The sequence below is a fragment of the Wasmannia auropunctata genome, unplaced genomic scaffold, assembly GCF_000956235.1.
Source record: "Wasmannia auropunctata unplaced genomic scaffold, wasmannia.A_1.0 LD336116.1, whole genome shotgun sequence".
In the NCBI taxonomy this organism is placed as follows: Eukaryota; Metazoa; Arthropoda; class Insecta; order Hymenoptera; family Formicidae; genus Wasmannia; species Wasmannia auropunctata.
This window is the reverse complement of record NW_012026774.1, coordinates 2,385,102-2,400,081: the sequence shown is the minus strand read 5'-3', so window position 1 is coordinate 2,400,081 and position 14,980 is coordinate 2,385,102. Positions and strand designations below refer to the sequence as shown.

The following is a 14,980-nucleotide window of genomic DNA, read 5'->3' as shown; positions in this document are numbered from 1 at the left end:
CGTGTGCTCTTCCGATCTGTTCGATTAAATTTTATTTGTAAATTAAGAATATATATATACATATGGCTACGTGTAGTTTAATATGCACATTGAGGCGTTGGTGGATGGATTTCATTTAAACGCGCGCAGGACATTTTTATGTTCAGACTTTCCTTTATATCTGTATGTAATTAACATCGGTAACGTGTGTTATTCATTGGTAACATTCCTTGACACGGCTATACGTAGTTAACGTTTTGTCTACATGTACAGATTCCGCTACGAACGTGAGCCTTGTGATATTAAAATAGAGAAGTTAACCTTTAAAGTTTGTGCAATTGTAATATGAACGTCATCATAGTTTGCTGAGAAAAGATAAAAAGCATTTTGTTGCTAACTTTCACGTTTTCAGATTACCTCCTCTCGATACTCTCGATACTCTCGATATCGAGTCTCGAATCGCCGCGACGATCGACACCGCGCAAGCGCCGGCCGCCATGACAGTTTCGGTAGCGCGAACGCGGCGAGTGGTTCGGAACGTAAAACTCCGTCGCTCCGTAGTTGATCCGCGAGGATTGTGAGTTTATTCGTTCGCGACGAGTGCGAATTTTCGTCTGGCATCGCCGGTTTCAACAACAGGTGATCACCGGAACCTGCATTTAACCTCGCTAACAACCGGAATGCATTCTACCTCGCCGTTTCATCGATCGCGATCGACGCAGCATCGTGCCATGGTTGGAAACCGATCCTGCACACTTCCGACGAGCACACATCTCGATGTTACATGACGCAAAAATAATTCGTATCCAAAGGAATTGAGAGTGGCCTACATTACAAGTAGGTTAAATCGTATTTAAGTCATCGTGATGATGTCTCTCACAGAAATTTAATACTGGAAGGTGGTGATTGTATAAATTACTTATTGCATATTTGAAATATTAAAACTGTTGAGCAACAAAATGCTTTTTTAATACTCAAAGTAAATAATTTTCAGTATTAAGTTGGGTTTCTGTAAGGGATGATCGTGCATGCCTTGTGAAAAATTTCTTTCAAAATTACTGAAACCAAAGTGAGTAAGCATACGATATAGATTGATAGTCGTATATTTATTTAATATAATATAGTTACACTTATGTAATACATGATGTTGTAAAGTCAGTTTATTATCGCGGTATACTGCGAAAAGGTAGCAATGCCTTTTTCATTTATATACAATTTTTTACACACGCATAGATCACTCGTATCATACATCATCTGTCAACTCTTTGACTACGACGTTTCTAATATTTCTAATGAAAAGAAATATCGATATAGATTGCAATAAATCAATAGTAACAAAATATATGTAAAGAGAATTAATTGTCGACTTGAAATCTTGCTTGTTTTTAACGCAGCATTCTTAATTTTGAATATATACATATACATACACACATACGTTCGTAGTCATAGAGTGAATGTTTTTAACATAAAGCTATAAAAATGAAATAATACGCTCAAAATATTGAATGGTAACGTATGCTTGCCTCAAAAGCAATATAAAAATATTCATATCTTTTAACATTACATTGTGTATAGTCAACATGTATGTACTAGTTAACACAGTAGTAATCATTCAGAAATTAGTGCTTACATATAAGGTGTTTATATACGATCACAAATATCAAATATATTCGGAATATTGTAGATACTTTATGTTACGCATAAAATAATGTCACAGTGGAATGTTTAGTTAAATAATAAGAACATAGCCATTTGTAGCCAACATATATATGTGGCAGTATGCAATAATTTAATATTTTGCAAAGAGAAACGTTGAAACCGTGGAGGATATACGGCAACCGTGCACTTAAATATCGTTAATTATTCTATGACAAAATAAAAATCATCGTGGACAGACGATGAAATTCATAATAATGCGGATAAGTGTAATTCGTTTAATTAGCTGCGTAATTAGCTGAATAATAACATTTGTCACTGGTTCACGCGGAGCATTCAGATAACCCCAACGATTCATTATTATGCAGGATTATCAGTGGATCTATTAGAAAGAGGATAGTCGTAGCATATTGTTGCTAGGGAATCCGCGGCGTATTTACGTTCTTGCTGCGTTGTTTTCAGCCACTGCTTATGCTCGCATAAATAAGGATATAAAGGTACTACTAACACGCTAATATCATCCACCGATGCTATGGGTGAGGATTTTTCGTCCGTTTCGTTAGGATTCTCCGGTTTTCCCATCCATACTCTACCGATTAATCGACCTCTTGCCGCTTGCACCAATTCTTGAGCACCCATTGTCAGTCTATGAAAACCAAAGGATATACATTCGTATTTTATTAAAACTGTTTTACTAAAAAATTGCAATTAATTTTATACTTCGCGATAATATACCTATATTCTAATGATGGAGTATCAGGTGCAAGAGTCTTTCTAAGTATTGCTGCCGCTGTTCTGTCTGATACTACATCCCAAAGTCCGTCCGTGGCGACAATAATGCAATCTCGCTCGGTAAGATTGCAACTGTCCAAATCCAAAGATTGCACTTCAGGCTGCGACGACAGGAAAGGTTTGATATTAACGCCGGTATTTGCCGCTTTCAGACCGTGATCTCCAAAGCCTCTAGTCACGCCTATCGTTCCCATTACTCTGCTCTATACGTCGCGAACAATTAATTTATAGCATTACAAGATTATATAATAAATTGATTTATATGCATTTTTGAACACTGATAATATGATTGTATAATGATACTTGTCTAAAAAAAAAAACTGAATTTATCAGAAGACTATATTAAATAGGTGAGTGCAGATCACAGAGTAAGGCCTATAATAGTTTCGAGAGACCCATTACTCTAATTTAAAGTTATAAATTGTTGCTAAAATTATTGCGATAATATTACCCTTTTTCCGTGACCCGAGATGAGCGGTAATTTTAGATCAGGATGCGTTAAGGTTTTATATGCCCAACCTGTCATAAAAGGTTCTCTGTACAAAACCATAGATCCCAGTTCCTTCTGCAATGGTCTCTTTCTAAATTCCAACGGGGTGAAGTGACCTTTGAGCAATTCGTTGCTTCTTAAAAAACCTAAAGCTCTAACACGATTTGATTCGGAATCTGGTGTGTGATCTCTAGTAAGAGCACGTTGTTCCTCCCCCAAAACTAATACAGCCCTGTAATTATATAGAAACAAATATTTAAACGTATACAAATATTTAATTAATCAATAATATACTACATATACATAAATTATAATATAACCTCGAGTCACCAGCTCCCGCTGCATAAAGTCTTCCATTAAGAAATAAAATTGTAATAGCTGTACAACCACCACCACCATTTTGAGCTTGCATCTCCACCATTTGATCCATTTGTCTATATGCTAATTCTATAGCACCCGTAACTAGATCCCTTCCCTTTATCAGTTCATTTTCATCTTCGTTTAATAGCATATTGCCTGGTATAGCCAATAACCTTTCCTGTGTTTTCAAAGAGTTAGTATTAAAAATATTAATGTACGTATCGAATTATCTGTCTGAGGATAATTTTCTCGAACATAAGTTACATACAAGGATTATCCTATGTAGATGTAATCTTGCTGTAAGAGCCACTTGATATCCTGCGTGCCCGTCAAACATTGAAAACATGACATAAGGCAGTGTAACGTTAACGTCCGATAATTTCAAGTCTCCGCGTGTCGCTGAGGCTTGATCCTCATTCCACGTACTCTTCCCAGCATTTATGCATTCTGCATAGCCAGCACACCATGGCAAACGGCTAAGGTCTCTCGGAACTATTATAGGCCTTACTCTGTGATCTGCACTCACCTATTTAATATAGTCTTCTGATAAATTCAGTTTTTTTTTTTTTAGACAAGTATCATTATACAATCATATTATCAGTGTTCAAAAATGCATAAAAATCAATTTATTATATAATTCGCACGAGAATCTGGAAATACCTGTGTTTCTTCAGCTGTCAAGCCGAGAAAACTTGGACGGCTGTAAGGTTTATTTTCCACTTCCACCACATAATTGGAGTTAATGTAGTCTGTCATATCATTATCCGAATCATTAGGGTACTGCAGGCCAAGCTCGCTTGCGCCCACAGCACTCATTAATACTGACTTAAAGCGGTTCAACATTTTTGTTTTTCTAGATTTACAAGGTGCTAGGCAAAGATCTTGATTGACACTAATTTGATTAGTAGTATTATATGTTATGCTCAATCAGCATAGTACCAAAGATTCTTGAATATTTGTTTCTTTTCCAAGACAAACGATATGTAAAATCTGATAAGTCTCAAAACTAATCTCCAACTGGAAACTCTCCCTTGGTTATCTGTCAAAATGCCTGTCAAACGTCAAACGTTACGTTACATTAAGAATCTGTTTAAGGCAATATCTGTCCTTACCGTGAGACATCTTTATTTCTCTAATACGACAGTACTTACTGCGATCGGGTATTCAGCAATTATATTCAATTAGTGTCATTTTGTTGACAAACAGTTGTCAAACACACAGTACAGGTTATATTGCATTTTATTCGCATTGAAATGTGACAGCAGCGCGAGCGTTGGCACGTTTAGTGACTTTTAGTGACATCTGCATGATGTCCTCGGTAAATCTTTATCAGATTGTGGCGATATCGTTGTCTAATGTGCCAAACGATGGCGTATCCCGATTAAATCCCGCTGTCACTATTCATTGTAAACAGAACGGGCAGGAATTGTCAGTTGATGCGAGAATTATGCGTTATAATAATTGCGAGAAATAAGCTGTATTTACGTTGTATCTAATTAATGAGTAAGTATCTTTTACAAATATGAACGATGACAACTGAAATTTCGATTAGTTTTGTGTCGGTATAATATGGCAAAAGTAACACGATTAGAATTAAATTGTTATTGATTTATTCTCTTTATTAAATCCACTTCTTGCAATTGCATTTTATATATAGAACCTTCTATATAATTTTCTTTTCTTTGTTTTCCTTTACGTGAATACATTTTCTTTTTGACATAGAAAATAGTAAGCTAATAATATGACAGGAATAATTTTTGAGGTTAATTCTGTTCCAATATCGATGAAACTATGTTCATATGATGAGTTTTTGTGCGAAACGAAAGAATAATTTTTAATATTTGTTTTTTTTTTATGATGAACATATTTTGAAATTGGACAAAATTCAGTAACATTTGAGGCGTTTGAGCCTCTGTATTGGACGCTTTTAGGAACGCGCTCTTTATTAATTTATAGCAAAAATTCGCGCCCTCTTTCTTTCTCGTTGCGATGTATTTTTAGAAAGTTGACAGTTTTTCAATACGAATTGAAGTGTAAACAAACATTAGATTAATTTCGCATTTAACGCATTTCTACGTGTAATATTTATAATTAAAGTTATCCTCAATGTTGATTGTTCTCAATCGTGAATTGATAACAATAATTTTAAGTTTTTTAAAGTCAATTTGATCCAGGCAAATAAGATAAAGAAATAGTTAATCGATGCAAAATGCAAGCAAAAGTAAATGGCATATTGGAGGAATCACTGCAAAAAGCCAGAGAATATGACAGGATCGGAAATGTTGGGAAAGCTTTTGTATATTATTCCATCTTTGCGGAACTGTCTGCACGGAGATCAGAAATCGAAGAAACGTTTACAGATGTGCTTTGTAAGATACACATATACATACCCATGCAATCTATATTTACAGAACAAAAAATATATTTTCATATAATAATAATTAATTTTCAGGTGAATGGGGAATGCAGTTAGCGAAAAACAACAAATTTTCAGATATTGTGAAGTGCTATAAATTTTCCTTGAATATTTACCCAAACAATCCTCGTATGTTGAATAATTTTGCAGCGCACTTGTTAAGGTAATCACCACATCATCATGAATGTTAATTTTTCAATTGCCTTCAGAATAAATTATATAATGACTATATTTTCCTGACCTAAAAAAGACTCATAGAGTATCATATATACTTGTTAAAGGAATAACGATCCCATACGGGCGATACAATATTTAAAGCGAGCTTTGAAAGTTGACGTTAACTTTCTACCGGCAGAGCGAAACCTGCAAAATGCATATAGTATGGCGGTGGATAGGTGGCATTTCACAATGCTCAATGACAAGCAGAGAAACAACGCTTTTGAGCGCGCTATACGTAAGAGAGTCAGTCAGGGCTACGATACAGTGTTGGACGTAGGGACTGGTACAGGTCTCTTGAGTCTGTATGCCAGAGATGCTGGGGCCGCAAAGGTTTACGCATGCGAATGCTCCGAAGCGATGACGCTGATTGCGAAGGAAGTATTTAAATCCAACAATGCGACTGACATAAATTTAATACCAAAACTGTCGTTCGACCTCAAAGTACCTGTGGATATTCCAGAAAGGTTTGTGTATATGTATGTTATATATGTATGTACGTGCGCAGAGTGCAGTATATGCTTATATATCGTTTAAAAATTATTCGCATTAGTAAATTGTAATATTACGCATATCGATTAATACTAAAATCATATACCTGTAATTCTAGAGTAAAGTTAATAGTGACTGAAACGTTTGATGCTGGCTTATTTGGAGAGCTTGTAATACCATCTATGATTAACGTGCACATGAACATTTTAGATTTAAATGGTATGGTAATACCTATGGGCGCGACGGTTTACACAGCAGTCATTGAATGCGAACACATTAGATACAGATCGTCGGTGATTTTCGACAGAATAAAAGGCCACTGTCCTTTAAACTTCGACAATGTATCCGTACTGTCGGACGACGAGTACTACGATACCGAAAACCTGGAGAGAGTTCAAATTAATTACGTCACAGAGCCGCAACTGCTGTTTAGCGTGAATTTTAACGATTTGCTAGAACTGTATGAATTCTGCAAGGATGGGATAAAGCAGATGCTACAAACGAAATGTAGATACGATGGTATTATAGATGGTTTAATCACTTGGTTCAAGTTGCATCTTGACGAGGAGATTACGCTTGACTCCTCGGATGGAAAGTCCTGTTGGCAATTCGCTGTTTTCCCGACTGTGCCGACCGTTTGTCAAGAGGGCGATGTCTTGACGATAAAAGTGGAAACTTTGAAGGGCAAACTGAAATGCTCTTATAGCGCGGGTAATGCGCGATACAACGAGAATTGTACAACTTTGTATCATTTGCCGAAGGAAGTCATTACCTTTCTGAATGACTTCGATTACGTCAAATTGCTCACGGAACTCGGTAGATCTCAAGAGAATAGAAAAATGAGATATATTTTGGATACTTCGCCTTTTCCGATATACGGATTGACCTATTTAAAGGAATGTAAAGATAGTGAAATTTTATATTACAAAACTGACAATCCAACGCTACGTGTTCTAATTGAACAAATAGCCCGTGATAGCGGACTGCAAGGGAAAGTACATATGATATCGAACTTTGAGGAAATTCCATGCTCTCTAGATTCCATATTTATTCATAATTTTGACATTAAGGGTGAATTGAAAGATGATCAAGATAGCTGCTGTGAAATTTTCAGGTACTACACTGTACTGTGTGTAATATTTGTATTGCATGCTTGATATAAAAGATATTAAAATCTGTTATCATCTATTGTCTTAGGAAGTTACTCAAGCCAAACGGCGTATTGTTGCCGGAAAAGATTTTCCTTGTGGGACAATTAGTATACTCGGAAGATTTACCAAATATGGTTTATGTACAAGATATAAATCTCCAAAGATCATCTTCACTCCCTACTTCTATTGATACGGTATAACGATGCGATATTTTTAATTATGTTACTTATATTTAATAAAAGATATGATCTTACGAGAAAGTATAATTATTAAAAATAAAATTTTGTACACAGTTTACTTAATGGCAGTAAAATGAACGAATATATTTTTCTTTTCAGAGTTCGGACAGCGAAGATGGTCTACATGTGCGGGATAATATAGCCAGTAAAGTAAATAAAAGTACAAATTATGTAATCGCTGAATACATTAATAAATATAAGGTAAACCGTACGTTTCTTTTTAAGTCTATTTAGATTATTGAAGATGTCAATTTTCATTTCCATGTTTATTCTGCTACAGATTAATCAAATATTTGATTTGAATTCGAGTTTATATTCATGTGAGATTATGTCTGATGCGCGAATATTGGTAGAAATAAATGAGACCAAGACTACCGAAACAATTGTGAATTTTGGAGAAATAAGTAACAAAGAAGGGAAAATTTTACCAAATGCCTTAATATGTTGGTACAAGGTTCAGCTGAGTCCATATCATGTACACGATACAAAGAAGAATGATTCTTTTATGAATCATACGGCGATCGTTTTCGAAGATGAACTGAGAGATATCATTCTGAGAGGTAAGGAAGTAAAAATTAAAGTCCACCAAATGAAAGGTTTAGTGAAAATTATAATATTAAATTTGTGAAAATTTACAAGAATAAACTATTTTACAATTTTGTACAATTTTGTATGGAAAATACAATTTTTACGCAGGCAATACAATATTTTTTACTAATATTACGTTCTCTATTTTACCTTACGACCTTATATCTTTGTATATATTGTAGAATAATGTGAAAAAAATTAATATTCAAATAAGTGTAAAAATTGTACATGCATAAATACAAACACTTATTATTAAAAAAAATACTTTTATCAGGTTGAAATAAGAATTAACATACATTAACGTTAACATACATATTGTGAAATGCAAAGTGCGTACAAGTAGTACAAAAAATAAATATTTACTTAGTTTTGCGCGTGCATGCATATAAAGTATGCAACTTGTCTATAGCTTGCTGGAATAGTTATTCAATATTTTACATATAAATGGCGCGATATTTTCAGGATTATTATTATGAACGTCATGATTTCCGTTTACAATAATTACGTCCAATAGGGTTTTCCCTTTCAATATTTCCAATGCTGGGTCTTTAATAAATGGAAAAAAAACACCTTGAGATGGAGCAATAAGGTGTATTGGAATTGAAATTGTGTTATTAATCTTTTTAAATTCTTTCGTGTTCATATATGTAAAAGGATTATTTTTTAATCGTATATCTCTGTTATATATGTACTTCCCATTTACTTTCGTAACTGCACGATCGAACATTGCATCAGCAGCTTCGGAATTTAAAGCTCCGAACCTCATATTTTTAAGAGCGTGTAATATCTCTTCTTTAGTAAAAGACGACGGTTCTTCATTCTTGTGATAAGCTTTTACTGAGGATGCAGATGCGATCTCCAAATACGTTGTGAACTCTTTAATAAACTCAGGCTTTACAAGAATCCCGTCGATAGCAATTAACTTCTCGATTCTGTTTGGTTGAAGAATACTGAACAGTATAGCTATTTGCGCTCCCATACTATGTCCTATATAAATACACGTTTTCCACTGTAGCGCTTCCAAAATGAAATATAATGCGTGTGCGTAGTCCATACTGTCTAATACCATCCAAGGTGGAAAGTGCGATGACCATCCATGGCCGGGTAAATCTATGCATACGTAATAAAATAATTCTTTCGGCAAATACTGCATTAATCTAGTAAACGAGCCTGCGTTATCTAGACGACCGTGCACCACTAAGACTGGTTTTCCTGTGGAAGAGCCGTAAGTTCTGGCAGCAACGTGACCCCAGGGTACAGTGAGTTTTATCTCCGTAAAGTGTTGTTTTACTTCTGCCATTTGTGCTAGTTATTCTCACGATGTGTGTTTAGTTAAACAATACAAATTGTTGAAATTTTCTTCACTAAAACAAGATATTTTAAAAAAATCATGTTCACCGTATACTTATGGAGCAATTTTTAAGATTTGAGTATTATTTAATACAATTAACGTTTCAACACGCATTTTTTTATTACGAATTCTCTTTAGCTTCATTTTCTTACATTCAGCAAAATTAAATTTTTTATAATAAATTCTAAATGGAACGGGAGCATAGAAGAATTAATTTCAGAAAGAAGAAAGTTGAAAAAATGGAGCTTACCTCTTGTACATATAATTTGAATTAATTTATAAAATTCATGTTACACAGTGATTAATGTAAATATAGACTGACAAAAATTGAAGAAATTCTTCCTCGTTCTCTGCAGACCTTGACTGTCAAACGTTATCAACTTGACGCACTGACACTCGAGTGACGACTGCAAAAGAAGGGAATGCTTTGAAGAATTCTCACATATGTATAATACTTGGTGTTTAAAATTCCTTCTTCGACATGAATCATCATGTCAAATTGTCTGCAATTATTTATTGTTCTTCCATAGTCATTCTGCCTTACCATGTCTTGCTTGTATAGGTTATCTACTTTCTTTTAGTAAAAAAAAAAGTACAAGTCATGCTGGCGAACATCAATATACGTTACGTGCTACATAATTTGACTTCGACAAAATTTGTTTTTAAATTAATTTTTAAATTAGTTTTATTTGTCAGTCTGATGACGCGGTCTGATACGAGACTATCAGTCTAGTGATAATTAATTGTTTTGCATTTTATTATATTTTGATATTTCTCGTTTTTTTCCAAGACAATATAAATAATTAATTATAATAAAACATAATCAATAATATATCAGATAACAGTGTCTAGACAGAAATGAATATAATATACTAGCAATAAGTAAATAAATAATACTAGAAATGGGCTTGATAAATACGGATTGTAAATTGATCAAAAGTATACATAAATGAAAATTAAAGAAGAAAAAACGTACGATGAATTACTCTATAATTAAATAATTACAGAACGTTGATTAAAGTATTAAGTCGATTAATGATACAAAATGTTATCCACGCTTAAAACTCGTCCGACGAGTTACTTATCATACTCGTATGATACTAAGCCTTTCTAGGGACATATGTAATTAAATCGATTACTCATATACAAGATGTATCTTGAATAGCGCCCATTCATTGTATATCGTGATTCTTTGTAAAAAACTGAATAAAGTCCTAAATAATTTTTTTCAATTATATAATTATTAATGACATGATCTCTATGCAGCAATTACAGAGCAGTAATTACAGCTTTATTGTAAGTGTAGAAAAAAATGGTTCAGGACTTTATGATTCAGTTTTTTAACAAGGAATAGCGCTATATGATTATAGTGAGCGTTATTTAAAAATAATTATTTTCTACAATGCTCACTGAAACAGTAATTACTGCATTAATAATCGCGTCATTGAGCACTGTAGGAAAAAATGTTTTAGGATTTTCGACTCAGTTTTTTTTACAAGAAATAACGTTATATTATTACTAGGCGCTATTTAAGATGCACCTTGTATATATACAGTACGATACTTTTTTTATGGATTTCAAAATATATATTTATATATTTTGCACTAATATATTTTGCAAATACGAACCACGATTGGTGTGCTAGCTCTAGTGTAAAGATAATAGTACTTCTATACTGTCTCTATAGATTACAGATAGTACTAACAATAAGTACACTAATCGTGGTACGCATTTGCAAAATGTTAGTGCGTTTCGAAACCTATAAAAAAAAAGTATCGCAACCTATAATTTGTCCACGACTGTACATCGAAGTTTGTTATCGCTTTTCCGCGACAAAGTCGTGTTCGAGGGGCGCGCTTCGCGTTAGCACTACCGCGTCATATTCTGTCATTATTTCATATCTAATGAACGATAAAAATAAAGGGTGCTTTTCATTTAGTGATACAAGTCGATACAAATATCATTCTATCCTTCATAGCATTCAAAATTGTATTGATCTCATATTTATTTTTGTTCAGTTAATTAATTTTTGAACAAATAGTTTTTTATACATTTATATACTTGGCGTATCTTTATCACCTTTGTAAAGTTTTTTTTTTTATTTGGCTTATAATTATGCACATTTTTAGTCTCCCCAAGGTTGCAACAGAATAAATATTAATTTTATCTAGTGTAAATTATCAGCATATTTAGTACGCATACGTTTAAAATTTAGATTAGAGACAATCGTGTCTCTAATCTTTAAAAGATGCACGTCGCTATTTAATAAACTATGTAAAATTTTTAGGGCTTCTCTCACCGATCGGTGAGTACTTTTTTTCGATCAGCTTGATTAATCGGTTTAGTTTGCGATTGGTCAAATCCAATGAAATAATCATCCGCTTAAATTAATCGAAGATGAGATTGCAGGTCCTTAATTATTAGACTTATACTAATTTTATATATATACATATATATTTTTTAGACACATGTATATTGTTTTAAATATATATGTTATTTTGAATGTATGACAATTAACATTATGAATTATTAAAAAGTTAATGCCAAAAAATTTTTTATCGATAAATTTTATGTGTTTTATCAACGATAATATTATGCGTTATTATCTTGATTTCACTGCAATATCTTCTTCTGATAAAATTAACTAAATATTAATTTCCTCGCTCTTATACTCTTTTGATAAAGATATCTTATTCACAAGCTTGTACCTTAATACCTCATGTAAGATGTCACTACAATATCGTTTTCTTTGCATGCGCGTATGTACGAACTATTATACTGTGTCATATACATATTATGTTCTGCACTATTCAGTAAACGAAAATGAATTAAAATAGATTGAAAAAAATTAATTTCAACGTTCGCGAATACGTACTTGTGAAAATCTGAATTCATTTCAATGCCCAATGCCTTTATGTTTATTTATAGAAATTGCATGATTCACATTTTTGGTGCATTGTCCCATTTTTCAGATGTCGGTATTTTTTTATTCGAGACATTGCATGTCCACTTGTATTTCCAGTCTATAAAGCCCGATTTCACAATTCAACTTCGGTTAACTACTCGATTTAATCGAAGTTCAATTCGCTTTATCTTTTTCTAATCTAAGAATTAGAAAGAGATAAACAGTAAATTAAACCGCGGAGTTTAAAGTTTAAATTTTATATTTAGGAAACCGAAACTTAGGGTCTTCCTATTCTAATCTAGTGGTAGTAATTTTAGTGATAGTAATTTTCTTTAATCTTATACGATACAATGGAAATCATGATTCGCGAATAAACAGATTTCCATTTGAATTTGCTGAGAACACATCGCTTAGAATCGATTTTAATAACAACGCTAAGATAATTCGATTGTCACACGCTAATTGTTCAAATCCCGAGACAATGGAAAGTTGAACGGTCCAATTGCATTACCTGACACTGATCGGTATTTTCGACACGATATCGTCTCGAAAGTTTCCTTGCCTGGGTGAAAGTCGCTGTTTCATATAAGAACAGATATCTGTTTCAAGAAAAAAATTCTGTGGTTTTCAGTATGTCAAATATACTTTTGTACTCTAAGAATAAAAAGATGTTATTTAACAATATTACATATGTTCTGTAGTTAATATTTAAAATGATTATATTATTAAATATTATTTAAAGATATGTTCAAGATCACATTTAAAGATAATATTGTAGCGTCACTTGATTACTTTTTAAATAATTTTTTGAAATTTTAAGCAAATGATTTAGAAACAAGCAGCTTAAGTTTCAAATAATTGTGTAAAACCACAGGACATCAAAGTTTCATGTTTTGCGCTACAGAATTGTAGGGCTACTCACAAACCAGGCAGACATGTATGGATATCAAGGTAGAGGACGGCACCCGCTACTGATAAATTTATCATTCGTGTCTATTTACAACTGAATCAATAATCGATGCTTTACGTGTACCTCGTGTGTAGATGCAATCATGCACCCGCATCGCGGAAACGTGACTCTAAGGTGTTTTTACATTGCTCCGTCCGTTACAACTTTCATATCGGACGTTACGTGCGAATGTCGACTGTCCTTAAGAGCTTGCTCGTAAGGACGGAGCTAAGAATACTTTAATAATCTTTACTTGAAAAATTGAAAAAGTACTTAGTCGCGAATGACATTTAACAAGCATCGAGACATTTGTAAGAGAAGCAAATAAAAATTTTAAATAAATAATCGATTAACACTTTTCTCAGTACGCGTCTTTCTGATTCTTTGAAAAAGAAAATTAACTGAGAAATGTATATTTTTTAACTTATAAGATTATAATTCGACAGATACTATATAAATGAGGACTGATGAGGACCGAGCTGGTTCTTTGCGTTAATATATCTGAAAAACCCAATATATGTATATAAATCGATAAATTAATAACAAAGTTAAATGAACAAACAACATTTTAATCTTCAATACGTTATCTTTAGTGTGAACGAATGAGTAAATCGATGAAAAGTCATAACAAATATTAAGTTCCAGTTCTACAATAGGTGTAAATAAAAGCTGTAAACCGTAAGAAATTAGTCAATCATAGTCAATTATTCTTCCCACATTTAATTTTCGATTTTTCGATCAATTACATTAATCATTAATTAGACTCAAGAATAGGAGTTTTTAGTGGATAAGCATGCAGAATCATTGACGATGTACATGCATCGAATCCTTCACTCGGGAAGTCAACGATTCTGTAACTAATTATGGATATATTTTGGAAAAGTTTGAAAAAGAAAGAGAGAGAGAGAGAGACTTAAATTTTGCTTATGCCAAAAAAGATGTAGATTGCAGATGAAGGATTAAAAATAATTATCATTTATTTTACGAATATTTCCTCTTTCTTTCTCTCTCTCTTTCTCTCTCTCTCTCTTCTTTTTTTTCTATCTTCTATCTTCTTTGTGACCTGGCAAAGGTATAATACGACTTGTATTCAAGTCGTATTCAGTATTATTAACTACGTGCTGATTGCAAAGCAACAGATAAACGATATGTGTCGCGTACACATCCGTCTTTAAGATTGCGACTGGCACGATTGAGAAAGGTCACCGTTTCCGTGCTGATCATATGAATACACATGTATACATATGTATATTTATATATGTATATACTTTGCCTTTACATATGTATACATATATTATATATAATACGTATACACACACACACACACACACACACACACACACGCGCGCGCGCGCGCGCGCGCGCGCGTATATATATACACATACATACATATATA

At 33.2% G+C, this 14,980-nt stretch overlaps 3 protein-coding genes across 10 annotated transcripts in view; 1 reads left to right on the top strand and 2 right to left on the bottom strand.

Annotated features, from left to right (window-relative positions):
• Positions 1-485: 485 nt before the first annotated feature.
• LOC105462658 (putative protein arginine N-methyltransferase 9) overlaps positions 486-14,980 on the top strand; it is a 16,178-nt gene continuing 1,683 nt past the window's right edge. Inside the window, exons 1-8 of one of the 6 annotated variants that reach the window (XM_011709444.1) lie at positions 486-816; positions 5,452-5,646; positions 5,730-5,856; positions 5,975-6,376; positions 6,520-7,515; positions 7,599-7,746; positions 7,891-7,992; positions 8,072-8,454. In XM_011709444.1, the coding sequence (XP_011707746.1) occupies positions 5,487-5,646; positions 5,730-5,856; positions 5,975-6,376; positions 6,520-7,515; positions 7,599-7,746; positions 7,891-7,992; positions 8,072-8,419 (2,283 nt within the window). In that variant the 5' untranslated portion in view covers positions 486-816; positions 5,452-5,486 and the 3' untranslated portion in view covers positions 8,420-8,454. Of the gene's footprint in view, positions 817-4,674; positions 4,781-5,060; positions 5,647-5,729; positions 5,857-5,974; positions 6,377-6,519; positions 7,516-7,598; positions 7,747-7,890; positions 7,993-8,071; positions 8,455-14,980 lie in introns of those variants that run through there. The other 5 variants (XM_011709423.1, XM_011709433.1, XM_011709453.1 and 2 more) reach the window with 5 other exon arrangements.
• On the bottom strand, positions 1,067-4,552 carry LOC105462654 (protein phosphatase 1H). The gene is made up of 7 exons (XM_011709401.1): positions 4,429-4,552; positions 3,938-4,328; positions 3,546-3,803; positions 3,238-3,455; positions 2,879-3,149; positions 2,371-2,630; positions 1,067-2,281 (listed from the first exon to the last, which is right to left on the bottom strand). The coding sequence occupies exons 2-7, from the start codon at positions 4,118-4,120 to the stop codon at positions 1,996-1,998; spliced, it is 1,476 nt and encodes a 491-aa protein (XP_011707703.1). The 5' UTR covers positions 4,121-4,328; positions 4,429-4,552; the 3' UTR covers positions 1,067-1,995.
• On the bottom strand, positions 8,635-10,832 carry LOC105462680 (serine hydrolase-like protein). 3 transcript variants are annotated; one of them, XM_011709492.1, is made up of 3 exons: positions 10,707-10,832; positions 9,981-10,137; positions 8,635-9,743 (listed from the first exon to the last, which is right to left on the bottom strand). In XM_011709492.1, the coding sequence occupies exon 3, from the start codon at positions 9,677-9,679 to the stop codon at positions 8,783-8,785; it is 897 nt and encodes a 298-aa protein (XP_011707794.1). In that variant the 5' UTR covers positions 9,680-9,743; positions 9,981-10,137; positions 10,707-10,832; the 3' UTR covers positions 8,635-8,782. The 3 variants fall into 3 exon arrangements, with proteins under 3 accessions (XP_011707794.1, XP_011707785.1, XP_011707778.1); XM_011709483.1 differs by lacking the exon at positions 10,707-10,832 and adding an exon at positions 10,275-10,533; XM_011709476.1 differs by lacking the exon at positions 10,707-10,832 and having other exon boundaries at positions 9,981-10,533.

Coding starts and splice junctions, on each gene's coding strand:
- LOC105462654 (XM_011709401.1), bottom strand. CDS start 4,120: ATGTTGAACCGCTTTAAGTCAGTATTAATGAGTGCTGTGGGCGCAAGC. Junction 3,804..3,937: donor TGACAGCTGAAGAAACACAG/GTATTTCCAGAT, acceptor TATATTAAATAG/GTGAGTGCAGATCACAGAGT. Junction 2,282..2,370: donor ACTCCATCATTAGAATATAG/GTATATTATCGC, acceptor TGGTTTTCATAG/ACTGACAATGGGTGCTCAAG.
- LOC105462680 (XM_011709492.1), bottom strand. CDS start 9,679: ATGGCAGAAGTAAAACAACACTTTACGGAGATAAAACTCACTGTACCC.